Source organism: Panthera pardus, unplaced genomic scaffold (genome assembly GCF_024362965.1).
Source record: "Panthera pardus isolate Hobbes unplaced genomic scaffold, ASM2436296v1 HiC_scaffold_25, whole genome shotgun sequence".
Classification (NCBI taxonomy): Eukaryota; Metazoa; Chordata; class Mammalia; order Carnivora; family Felidae; genus Panthera; species Panthera pardus.
The window spans coordinates 51791541-51804365 of record NW_026526821.1 but is presented as its reverse complement, the minus strand read 5'-3'; the positions used below and the strand labels follow the sequence as shown (position 1 = coordinate 51804365).

The following is a 12825-nucleotide window of genomic DNA, read 5'->3' as shown; positions in this document are numbered from 1 at the left end:
AGCTTGGAGCCTGGAGCCTGCTTCAGATTCTGTGTCTCCCTCTTTCTCTGCCCCTCCCCCACTCATGCTCTGTCTCTCTCTCTCTCTCTCTCTCTCTCTCAAAAATAAATAAACATTCAAAAAAAATTTTTAAAAAAAGAAAACATGTCAGACTAAACAGCTTTAAAAAAATAAAAGCAAGCAAGCAAGCAAGCAAAGACTATATGATTCTACTTATATGAGGTACGTAGAGTGACCAAATTCATAGAGACAGAAAGCAGCATGGTAGTTATTAATCTGCTATTTTGGGACAAATAAATGCCCTTTTCCCTGGCCTCTTATTATATAAGTATTTGTTGGAGATTAATGAAGTTGGAAAAAAAGAAAAACCATATTAAATAAGTGTTTATTATGAACACAACCTTCAAAATACTTGCAGTAATGTGATTTGTGTGTGTGCTTGTGTGTGTATGTATACACCTACATATAATACACAAACTTACAAATGCCAAATTTCATTTTTAAAAGCTGGGTAATGGGAGTGAGAACAAAAATGAGCAAAACAGTTTTGGGGACATCTGTGTTTTCATTCTGGGAAACTCTGTAGGAACATGAGCAATAAGAGATTCAAGTTAGCATTCAAGACCAACAGACAACATTTTTTACAGCTTTGTGACAGATATTGGTCAACCACGAAAGCAGTCTCCCCCAGACAGCACATTCCACAGACAGGATAGCTATGACAAAAATGAACTACAACTTTAAAACCACCAATAAGAAACCAAGAAGAAGCCACTGTTTTTAGCCAAGTATCCTGAAATGACAGCATGATTAATTGATCACAAACTACAGCATGTTGGAAGCAAGCTATTGTATAAAGAAACCTGCTTTATGAAATATAAGCATAACAACAATTAAGGCAATTTATCCAGTAATGAATCTTTTACTTCACCTTTAAAAACGGGAGCACTTGGTAAACACATGCAAAAAAATAAGTGCTTGTTCAAAAAGAAGTGGGAGATGAAAGTTGTCAGGAGATGAGAAATCAAGACAAATAAGGTCTTTAAATTTTTTTGATATTTATTTTTTTCTAAAAATCAATACATATCATTTCCTAAAAAACAGAAATGTAGAAAAACATCACATTGACTGTTCTTCAAACAAAACACAATTACTAAGCATTTTTAACCTACTTGTAAATCACACACTCTATGTAAACTTTTTAACTTATCCCATACAATTAATCATATTGTGTATTTTCTCATATTGCTACAGTCTCATAATTAATTTTTAATGAATATATAATACTCCATTAGGGAAATATAGATCTTGTGCATGTTGCCCCTCACTTAGTCCCTAGTCCTTCTACAGATTCAATTTCTGTTATGTTTCTTGTATATCTTATCATTCCAGATATTTCTACATATACAAGCAGGTGAATGTGTGTATATGATGATAGCATACTTTAACAAACTTTTCCCCCTTGTGTCATTTCCTTATTTAAAATGTGTCATTGGAAATCATTCTTTATTACTGCATAATATCTGCCTTATTTTTATTTTTTAAATTGTGGTAAAATATACAAAACATAAAATTTACCAGCTTAACCATTTAAAAATGTGCAGTTCAGTAGTGTTAAGTAGATTCACATTGTTGTGGGACCAACCTCTAGAACTTTTTCTTTTTACAAAACTGAAATTCTGTACCCATTAATCAATCAACCCCATTCTCCTTTCCCAACCCCTGACAACCATTATTCTATTTTCTGTTTCTATGAATTTGACCACATTAGACCGTATATAAGTGGATTGATACAGTATTTGTCTTTTTGTGTCTGGTTATTTCCCTTAGCATGTCTTCAAGGTTTATCTATCATGTGTCAGAACTGTCTTCCTTTTTATAGTTGACTAATATTTCAGTGTGTATACACCTGTTTTGTTTATCCATTCATCTTTCAATGGACATTGGAACCTTGAAACACTGGGTTGTTTCCACCTTTGACTATTGTGAATAATGCTATGAACATGCATGTACAGGTATCTCTCCAAGATCTTGCTTTACGTTCTCTTGAACATATATACACCGAAGGGGGATTGCTGGATCATGGGATAACTCAATTTTTAATTTTTTGATGAACCGCCATAGTGTTTTCCACAGTGGCTGCACCATTTTACATTCCTAGCAATAACACACAGAGTTCCGATTTTTCTACATCTTTGCCAACACTTGTTGATAATAGTCATCCTAATGGGGGTGAGGTGGTATCTCATTATGGTTTTGATTTGCATTTTCTTAATGATTAGTGCTGTTGAGCATCTTTTCATGTACTTGTTAGCCATTCTTATTTTAAGAGCTGAGTATTATTATATATAGAAACTATAATTTTTAAAATTAATATCCTGGTTAATAAACTGTCTCAGTTGCTCTTAAAAACAAAACTGCAATGACTCTTTTACATTCTTCTGGTTTCCATTTAAAAAACCTTTCATTATGGAATTTCAAATATACACTAAAGTAGGCAAACTAATATGAAGAACTCCATGTACCAATGACCCAGTTGCAACAATTACCAACTTCTGGCCAGTTTTGTTTCACTGACATTCTTACCTATATCCCTCACCCCCACCTTTTATTTTAAAGAAAATCCCAGTCATTTTATCATTTAGTTTATAATTAGTTCCCCTTGTATCTTTAAAACTTGTACAGAGTTTTTATGTGCACACAATACATTTGTAAGATAAAGTCCAAAATGTGGATTTTCTGGGTCAAAGTGGAGCTGAATTTTACATTGTGATAGATATTGCTAACTTGTCCTCAGTAAAAATTGTGTAGATTTATTCTTCCATCATCAGTAAATCAAAGTACCTGTGCTCCCTACATTCTCATCAGAACAGCATGTTGTCAAACTTTAATCTTTGCCTTCATGTGAAATTTTTTTTTAACATTTTAATTATGACATTGGATACCTTCTTGTACTTTTAAAAGTCATTTCTATTTCTTTTTCTGTGGAAACCTGTGTATATACCTTGTCTATTTTTCTGAGTGGTTGAACTTTTTCTTACTGACTCCTTTTGTAATAAGGAAATTAGACCTTTTTTGGTTGCTATTTCTCATATTTGTTTGCTATGTAGAAATTTTAATATTCCTATTTGGTCACATTTATTCATCTTTAATTTTAGGACTTCTGGGGTTTGTATCCTGTTTGGAAAGTATCTCTCCAGAGCAACCTTAATTTTTTTCTCCTGTGTTTTCTTCTAATATTTTAATATGCTCCCCCTTTTTACATGTGAAAACACATTGCTCTGTTTAGAATTTTGATATAAGAATATCAAAGTCATCTAGTGACCACTCCGCACATATACAGGCTGGTGGGGCACATGGTTATAAGACCTGATATCCTGAAGAGATCATGTATATATGTGCTGTGTAACCTATATTACATCCTCGGTAGAGTTCAGGTTTTGGTGGAGGTAATAAGCAAAGAGGATGAGAACCAGCAAGAGAAGAAACAATGCAGAGACAAGACCATCTCAAAAAAAGATTAACTTTCCCAAATTCACCATTTGTCAGCGCTGTGAAATCCTAGAGGGCACCCCAGAACGTGCCAGGCTTCGTGAACGGGGATTCAGTACTGGCCAATGCAGAGAAGGACCGCTCCGAGAGTCTGGGGAGCTTACTTCATTCACCTTCTTACGGAGTCTCCTCGGGACCCCTCACCCAGATGGGGTGGAACTCCAACACTCTGGGCCCAAAGTCTTCGGGCAGAGCCACGCGGTCCGTCAGCCCAGCCAGAGGTGTCTCGAAGAAGGAAAACCTAACAGTTCCTCCGCTTGCGGGGTGACAGCGTCACCCCAGAGGAGCAGCAGAAGACAGTCCCACTACGTCCAGCGTAAGCCTGGAGCTCTGGGGAAGCCGCCGACTGGCCCTAGGGCCTTTTTCTCCACCACCCAGGGTTGGTCTCGGGCGCGTGCCTCGGGGCGGAACTGGGCGGGAGAGATCGGGCAGGGGCGGAGCTGAGGCGGAGCTGAGGCGGAGCTGGAAGCGGGGGCTGTGACGGTAGGGCGGGACTGGGCGGTGCCGAGACGCCGGATGGAGCGAGGGGGGGGGGAAGGGGGAGGGGGGGACTGGGCGGGGCCTAGACGCGGGGGCGTATTGGGGGCGGGGCCATCCGGGGCAGTACTGGGAGCGGATCGGCGCCAGAGTGTGGGGTGGGCAGTGCTAAAGTTAGCGAGGTGGGGCCGAGGACTGGCCGGAGGCAGGACGAGGCCCCGGAAGGGAAGGAGTTGGAGGCGGAGTCAGACGGGGTGGGCGGGGGAACCAGGCGGGGAGCCTGGCCGAGGACCGGCCAAGGGGGGCGGGGCCGGCGGGGCGGGGCTAGGGCGGGGAAGAGGCAGCGTTTCGCCGCGCCGCGGGCCGGGTCCCCGCGCCCACCTCTCCTGGACCCTGTCCCGCGCGCGCCCCCGCGCGGCACGCCCAGCCATTTGCCGGCTGCGGGCCGGAGGCGGCGGCGGCCTCCCCGCCCCTTGCTGGCCTCTCCTTCCTGCTTGCGGCCCGCCCGCCAGCCCGCCAGCAGCCGGCCGAAGCGCGAGGGAGGAGACGGCGGTCGGAGCTGCGCCGGCAGCCAAAGTGCAGAGGGACAACGGCCGACTGCGGAGAGATGCTGGGCGTGGCGGCAGGAATGACCAACAGGTAAGGGCCGGGTCCTGCCGGGGCCGCCCTGCGCTCGGCACCCGCCACGTCGGCAGCGGACCGCTTCCCCGGCCTTCCCGCGGGCCTGCGCGCCGGCCGGGGGCGGGCGGCCTCTCTCCCCGCGCTCCGGCCTCGGCCCGAGCCCCTCGGTGGCCGCGGATCCCAGTGCGGAGTGCGGTCGCGTCCCCGGTCTCCCACAGCCACGCTTTCGCGCTGCCCCCTGGGGCGCTCAGACCAGGGCTGGCGGCCGCTCATGAGAGGTTCCACTAGTTATTGGTGACGTGTCCAATATCGCCTAAGCCCTTCGAGGGCTTAGCGCAGCAGCCCGCAGCAGATGCTTGTTGACTGAATAATTCATATCCCAGCTGTTGGAGCACGTATATAGACCAGCGACTCTCAAACGTCTTGGTCTTAGCACGCATTTTAAAAATAAGAGAACTTTTTGCTTGTGATGGCTATTCCTGTAGGTATTTACTGGATTAGAAGTGAAATCTGAGGCATTTAAAAATGTTTAATTCATTAGAGAAACAGTTAATTCATGATATGTTAACAGACATAATACATTTTTATGAAAATAATCATTTTCCTAAACAAAAAAAATCAGTGCGACGAGTGGTGGTCTTTTACATTTTGCAAATCTCTTAAATGTCTGCCATAGTAGGACAACTAGAGTTTCCTAAATGCATTGAATTCAGTCTATTGCGATGTGTTTTGGTTGAACTGTGTGAAGAAAATCTGGTCTTACACAAATATGTCGTTGGAAAAGGGAGGAGTGTTTTGATACCTCTTTCAGATAATTTGTGGATTTTTTTTTGCTGCTACCCCCAAACTAGATAAATGGTAGTTTCTTAAAGATTCGTTTGGAAGTGGAATCTGAAGCCTTACCAGTGAGCTTTTCACACTCTGTTAGGTTAAAATTCATTGGTCTGTCTTGCAGTTTGAATGGACTTGTTACCCATTGTAACATCATATGTTGGTCATTTGGAAAATGTTGGTTCATAGAGTTAGGCACGTCTTCCAAATGCTGACACATTTCATTATACTATACTACGGGATAATATTTGTTAATTTTACCACTGATTTCATTACAAATCTCTTTAACTATGAGAACATGCCAAGCTCAAGGTGGTGGCAACAAGTTTCCACCATTTGGAATTTTCAGTTGAAAGTTTGATTTTTTTATTGGCAGGAAACTACTGTCAGTTGTTTTCCTCTAAGTGAGAGGCTCAGTTTTTTGAGCCTCAGGAAATGTCTGCCAAGTACCAGTCTAAAAACCATAGTTTATCACTTATTATTTCCAGTAAAAATGGTATATCCTGAAGAACATTTAATTCACCTCATCACTCAGGGACACATGTGCTTTTCCTGGAGACAACCACCTTACTTTGGTATGCAGCAGAACTGCCTTATGCATACCTCCCTTTTCATCACAAGTAACAAGAAAGTCAAGATTTAATAACATTAATAATTTGTACCACTTCATCAAGGACATTTTTTCGTTTTTTGAAAAATTAACTGAATATCAAGTCGATACAAAATTTAAAAGATATGTAAGATATAAAGAATAATGATACAGTGGATACACAGTATAAAGAACATAAACTGTTTCCTTTTAAGGCCTTTGAACACCTTCCTGATCTAGCATCCCTCCTTGATCCCATCCCCTTCCCATCTTGAATTTGCTATTAGCAATACTTTTTTTTTTTTTTGGTATTAAGTACATTCATGTTGTTGGATGACCATCACCACCACCCATGCATCTCTGGAATTCTTTTCATTTTACAAAACTGAAACTCTGTACCCATTAAACAACACCTTTCTTTTCCTCCCTCCCTATCAACCCCTGGTAACTCCTATTCTGATTTTTGTCTCTGATTTTGATGATTTCAGGTACCTCATATATGTGGAATCAATTATATACAGTGTTTGTCTTTCTGTGATTGGCTTATTTCATTCACTTGGCATAATATGCTCAAGGTTCATCCATGTTGTAGCATGTCAGAATTTCCTTGCTTTTTAGAGCTGAATAATATTCTGTTGTTTATAAGTACCATTCATTTGTTTTCTTTATCTGTTCATCTTTTGATGGTTACTTGGATTGCTGTATGTTTTACCTATTGTGAATAATGATGCTATGAACATAGGTATGCATTCTTTAATTGAACAATTTTTAAGTTTATTTATTTATTGTGAGAGAAAGAGGGTGTGTGTGCATGTGTGCAAGTTGAGGAGGAGCAGAGACAGAGAGAGAGAGAGAGAGAGAGAGAGAGAGAGAGAAAATCCCAAGCAGGCTCCATGCTGTCGTGCAGAGCTCCATGTGGGGCTCCATCTCACAAACTGCGAGATCATGACCTGAGTGGGGCTCGAAACCACAAAACTGGGAGATCATGACCTGAGCCAAAATCAAGAGTCAGACGCTTAGCCCACAGAGCCACCCAGGTGCCCCTCTTTAATTGAAGTTTTTATAGTTTCACATACAGTTATAAAAAATAATTCAGAGAGATCCAGTGTATCCTTTACCCAGTTTCCCCCAATGATATTTTGCAAAATCGTAGTACAGTATCACAATCATGATATTGATGGTAATACAGTCCATCAGTTTTATTCAGATTTCCTAGTCATGTGTGTGTGTGTGGGGGGGGTGGTGGTGGGTGTGTGTGTATTTAGTTCTGTGTAATTTTATCACAGGTGGTGGTGCATGTGTCTATCACCACAGTCAAGAACTAGAACAGTGAGTTCCAGGACCACAAGGATCCCACGTGTTGCCATGTTATACCCACACCCACCTCCATGTTTCTTCCTCTTTCTTAAAGCCTGGAAACCACTCATCTGTTTAGCGTTTCTAAAATGTTGTCATTTCAAAAATTTTATAGAAGCAAATCAGACATATATAACCTTTTGGGATTGCCTTTTATAAAATCCAGCTTAATTCCCTGGACATGCCTCCAAGCTGTAGTTCTTTGTTGTGGCTGAGTAGTACTCCATGGTATGGGTATGGGACAGTCTGTTCTCCAGTTGAAGGATCTTTGGGCTATTTCCAGGTGTGGACTGTTAATAAAGATACTATGAACTGGTTTTTATGTAGATAACAAGTTTTCCTTTCTCTGGGATAAATGTCCAAGAGTGTAGTTGCTGGATTGTATGGTAATTTCAGTTTTCACTTTCTAAGAAATTGATGGATTATTTCAAAGTGGCTGGAATTCAGTTGCACCACTAAGCGACCAGCTTTTATACCCACTTATACCCACTTTTGCTTTTGCATTGTCAGTGAAAGTGTCAGTACAGTGCAAACGGCTACAGCAACTTTTTTCGGAACTTCTTGGCACCATTATTAAGAGGGTTTTGATCTCCCAGACCTCTTGTAAAGGTCTTGGAGATTACCTCCCCCCCACTCCCCACCCAGCCACCACCTCCTCCAGGGTTTTGAGATTACATTTTGAGAACCACTGTTAATGACATAATCCTAAGTGATGAGGGAAGTGCAGATATTTTTAAAAGAATATATAGAAAGATTTCTCTTAAAATATATATTAAAGGCTTGTTGTAGTGTGTGTGTTCTGGTTTTGGAAGTTTTTAGTGGGACTTACTAGCTAAGACTTGAAGAACCACTATGGAAAAAGCAGTTTTCTGCCCTTAAGGATTTTCAGGACAGGATGACTAGTGTTGTTATGAAAAGGGAGAATGTCATGGCAGCGAGGGTCTTCCTAAAACTTCAGTGCTGTATGCCTGTTTGTTTGTATTGGTGAGGAAATTGGGCTCTTCACTTTTAAGAAAACTAATGAAAATTAGGTGGTGAAAAGATACCTTCAATTCTGGTTGTTCTGTGCTGTATGAGCTTAGAGAAAACAATCCAACAGGAATGCTGTCTTGATTTTTTTTAAGTTTTATCATTGATCTGCAATGTTATATTAGTTTCAGGTGTACAACATAGTTATTGGACAATTCCATACATTACAAAGTGCATACGTTACAAATTGCTCACCACGGTAAATGCAGTTATCATGTCACCATACAGTGTTGTTACAGAATTATTGGCTGTATTCCCTATGTTGTGATTTTTATCACCTTGACTTAATTTATTTTAGAACTGGAAATCTGTAAATGCCCTTCACCTGTTTTGCCCTTGCCCCCATCCCCTGCCACATCCCCCCCACCCCGTGACCACCAGTTTGTTCTCTGAGGCTGTTTGTGTTTTATATTGTTTGTTCATTTTTGTTTTTTAGATTCCACGTATTATCATTGCCATCCCTTTCCTTTTTGGTAGTCCCTTGAACCGTCTTCTGGAAAGCTCTTTCTCTTGCCCAATGTGGATATAGCACTTGAGCTTTCCTATCTTCCTAGAGAGGGCCTTTCTGCCCCTCCACTGGGTCAGAGAAACTTCAATAGCTATAGCAGATCTATAATGGGAGAGCAGAGCTTTGCTCTGAGAGTCTCTATTTTTAATAGTGTTGTGTTTGTTCTTCAGATAATCATTTAAATAAACCCCAGTGTAGGTCATGTTCTTAGTTAAGGTTGCACTTAAATAGAAGACAAAACATCTCAGGCCATTTGTCGATTTTACATTTCTTGTAATTACGCTTTAAGCTGTGGTTTCCCACCCACAGGAGTATTATCTACATTACATGCTGGACTGTTGCCATGTTGTCTTCCAAAAACTTCAATTTTAAGATACTTGAGAAGCAAAGGCTGCTTCACCTGCTGCTACACGCTGTGCATTCTACCCCACAGTGGTTTTATCTCCCCTCATACTGATATCAGCTCATCTCTTTTATTTGATCTCATCAGACATTTCTACACTGGAGTTCACAGGGGGGAGAGGTGGAAGCATTTTCCTGCATATTTCTTTTTTTTTTTTTTTCCTTCATGTTGGAGCCTGTTTTGGAGTTTGATGAGTCCACAAGGACATTTAACATAAGGGGCGGGAAGTTACAGATAAGTCAGGCTCTGAATAGTGTGTTCTGTGTAGGGTAGGTAAAAGGGTGCTAGCAATTGAGTTCGAATGCTGACAGATATGTTGGGGGTAGGAGACACCTGAAGTCTGGGGTCTTACCAGGATGTCTGAGGGTCATGTATGATAAAGTGATAAAAACAGATAAAAACTGTTTGCAAAAAATGTGTATATACACACACACATTCTCTGTGTATAAAAATGCAATCATAGTTGTACTGTTTTGCAATTGCTTTTTTTAAAGATATTTTTTAAATTTTAGTAAAATACATGTAACAAAATGTACCATCTTAATCATTTTTCAGTGTACATTCAATGGCATTAAGTACATTCACATTGGGGTACGACCATCACCACTGTCCATCTCCAGAACTTTCTCATTATCCCAAACTGAAACTCTAGGCCCATTAAACAGTATTGCCCCATTGTGGGGAATAAGCTTAGGAATTCCCTGAGCTTGCACCCATGGGTTAGGAAGGCATAAAGAAATAGAAAGCCATAGGATATACACACCCAAGTTTGGGTAAATAAGATTAGGTAAACGGGGCAAAGTCCCCCAGAATAGGTAAAGTGGGGCAGAGGCTCTCAGTATAGGACAAAGGTATAGGAATAGGGAACCTCAGGATAAAAACATCCAAGATGAGGTAAACAAGATTAGGTATTCAAGGTGGAAATGCCCCCCAATTTAGTAATAGCTGAAAGCTGCTTTCTCAAGAAGGAAGGACCAAATTAGGTAAACAGGTAAATAGGGCAATGGACCTCAGCAGAGTGAAGTTGCCCAGAGGGGAGCTAATTAGCAAAAGAAAGATGCCTTATTGACCCTGATATAGCATGCTTTGTCTTTCTTGTCCCCTAGGCCAGTTTAGGTAAACAGAGGTGGGGCCTTATGTCTGCTGTAAACAACCTTCTGCCTGGCACCAGGATTTTGTTTTGTATTGACCCAAACCCCTAATCCCGCATATCTTCAAAACCCCCTTTCCCTCATGCCCTTGAGTTAATGTTCACAGATTCATGGTCTCTTTGTGCACACCCATCACCACATTTGTAAGCCTTCTGATCCCAATAAAAACGGAGCAAGGACCCTTACATGGGGCTCTTGTCTTCTGGATGTTAGCATCTCTCGCATTTTTAATCCTGCATCCCACTTTCTTGCTGGACAAGAAAGAACTCCAGACCCAGAGTCTATGACACCCCCTTCCTGGCAGTTGTTTTTTCTAACTTAATAAGCTGTCTTACAGGTTTTCCTGTGTGACATATCTAGATCTACTGTAAGTTTTCAACTTTAGATTGGCTGTGTATAGTAGTTCAAAGTATGCATGTGATGTGACTTATATAACCAGCCCTTGATAGACATTTCAGTTCCAGATTTTTGTTATTACAAGCCCTTTGAACATCTGTGCCAGTGCTTCCATAGGAGATACCTGAGGGTAGAGTGGGTGTGTGCATGGATGGTTGGACCCATGTTCCAGTCCCACTTCTGTCCCTTCATGGCTCTGTGGCCTTACCTGGTTAAGCTCTTTAAGGCTTATTTCCTTAATTTGTGAAGTAATATCTATCTCAGAGAATCATTGTGAGCATTAAATATAATGGCAAATATAAAGATTTCTGAAAGATACAAATGTAGTTGTTAGTAATTGTTGCCCCTGGAGAGGCAGTCTATGAATCTAAGGAATTTAGGAATCTAGAATAAGAGGGGAATTTTTTTACTATGTGCCTTTTCGTACGGTTTTGATTTTTTTTAAAAATCTTTTTTAATATTTACTTTTTATTTCTTTGATAGCACAAGCAGGAATGGGTCAGAGAGAGGGAGACAGAGGGTATGAAGTGGGTTCTGTGCTGACAGCAGAGCCTGATATGGGACTTAAACTCACAAACCATGAACCTGAGCTGAAGTCAGACGTTCAACTGACTGAGCTACCTAGGCACCCTGTTTTGATTTTTTTTAACCTTGTGCACGTAAAATTTTTTAATGAGTCTGACTTCATGCCAGGAACATAGTAGGTGTTCAGTTAATAGTAACTGTAGTTGTTGATGTTGATTTTTTCCTATCATCCTGGTTGTTTTTTCCAAGCTTACAACTTCTGACCTCACTGTCTGTTAATGGCATTGATTCAGTCCTTTGTGATTTCTTCCTTTCCTTTACTTCCTGTACCCACATTCTTGCTGAGTTCCTACCTTAGAATTTTTTTTTTATCCATATTTCTTTCTCATTCCTTTCTTACTAACTTTTCCACCCTCATCCTGATTACCTTTCAAGTGAGTGTAAGAAAACAATATCAAGGGTGGGGAAGACTTAGAGAATGCAAAATAAAATATATATGCATATTAAACATTTGAGGTGGAACACATAATTTTGTGTGTTCCTGTTTGTCATTTAAATGTTGATAAAGTACAGATTCTTTTAAAAATGTTATGAGATTTGTGGTAGCATTTTTGTAGTGTATGCTTTCTGTTAGCATATACTGAAAACACAATTACAGTAACATGAAGATCTAAGAAATTTGCCTAGCATTTAAAAAATGTTTTCATGTGGGAAAAAGAATCTACTAAACTGATGTATTCAATGCTTTTGTGGGCCTACTATAGTAGTCCACTAAACTGTTCCTTTATTTTATAGGTCAGGAGTTGGATACAGAGGTAATTTTATTTATCTCTGTTCAAGGCCACAGAATGAGTGGCTCTAGTGCTTAGGACTAGACCCCAAACTTTGAAGATAGTGTGGAGTCCTCTCTGCTGTGCTGCATTAGTTTGTTCTATTACTGCATTCAAATTGCACTGTTAATAGTTTGTTACATATATATTTTATCTTCCTATCTATATTGTAAATGCCTTGAAGGCTGAGCCTTTTATCTATCTGAGCCCCATTAACATAGTGGTTCTGGAAATGTCCAAATGAATTATTAAATGTTGCCTTAGAATTGTTCTGTCACAGAGGTCCTGGATGTCACTCTTTTTTTCAGGTGGATTCCTTTTGTGAAATGCGTTTTTTGGGGCATGGGATTCGTAGGCACACATGATGGTGATTGTATTTGTTCATTCCCAGAGCCTTAGGTCTTTTTACCCACACATGTCCACTGCCCTCACATGGCATAGTCTGAGAGTTTCCTTCCTATCGATAGGCTTCTTTACTGATATATCAGTTAAGTGACATATACCAGCTGCTTAAACAGATTGTAAATTATTTCTCATTGGTAAGTGTAGTAGTTGTT

At 40.6% G+C, this 12825-nt stretch overlaps 1 protein-coding gene across 4 annotated transcripts in view; it reads left to right on the top strand.

Moving 5' to 3' along the window:
* Positions 1-4402: 4402 nt before the first annotated feature.
* Positions 4403-12825, top strand: part of LIMS1 (LIM zinc finger domain containing 1) — a 165395-nt gene continuing 156972 nt past the window's right edge. For 2 of the 4 annotated variants that reach the window (XM_019434598.2, XM_053890493.1), the window contains exon 1: positions 4555-4668. Coding sequence is in view for 1 of the 4 variants with exons in the window: in XM_053890490.1 (XP_053746465.1) it covers positions 4637-4668 (32 nt within the window). In the remaining 3 variants the exon portion in view is untranslated. Of the gene's footprint in view, positions 4669-12825 lie in introns of all 4 variants that reach the window. The other 2 variants (XM_053890494.1, XM_053890490.1) reach the window with 2 other exon arrangements.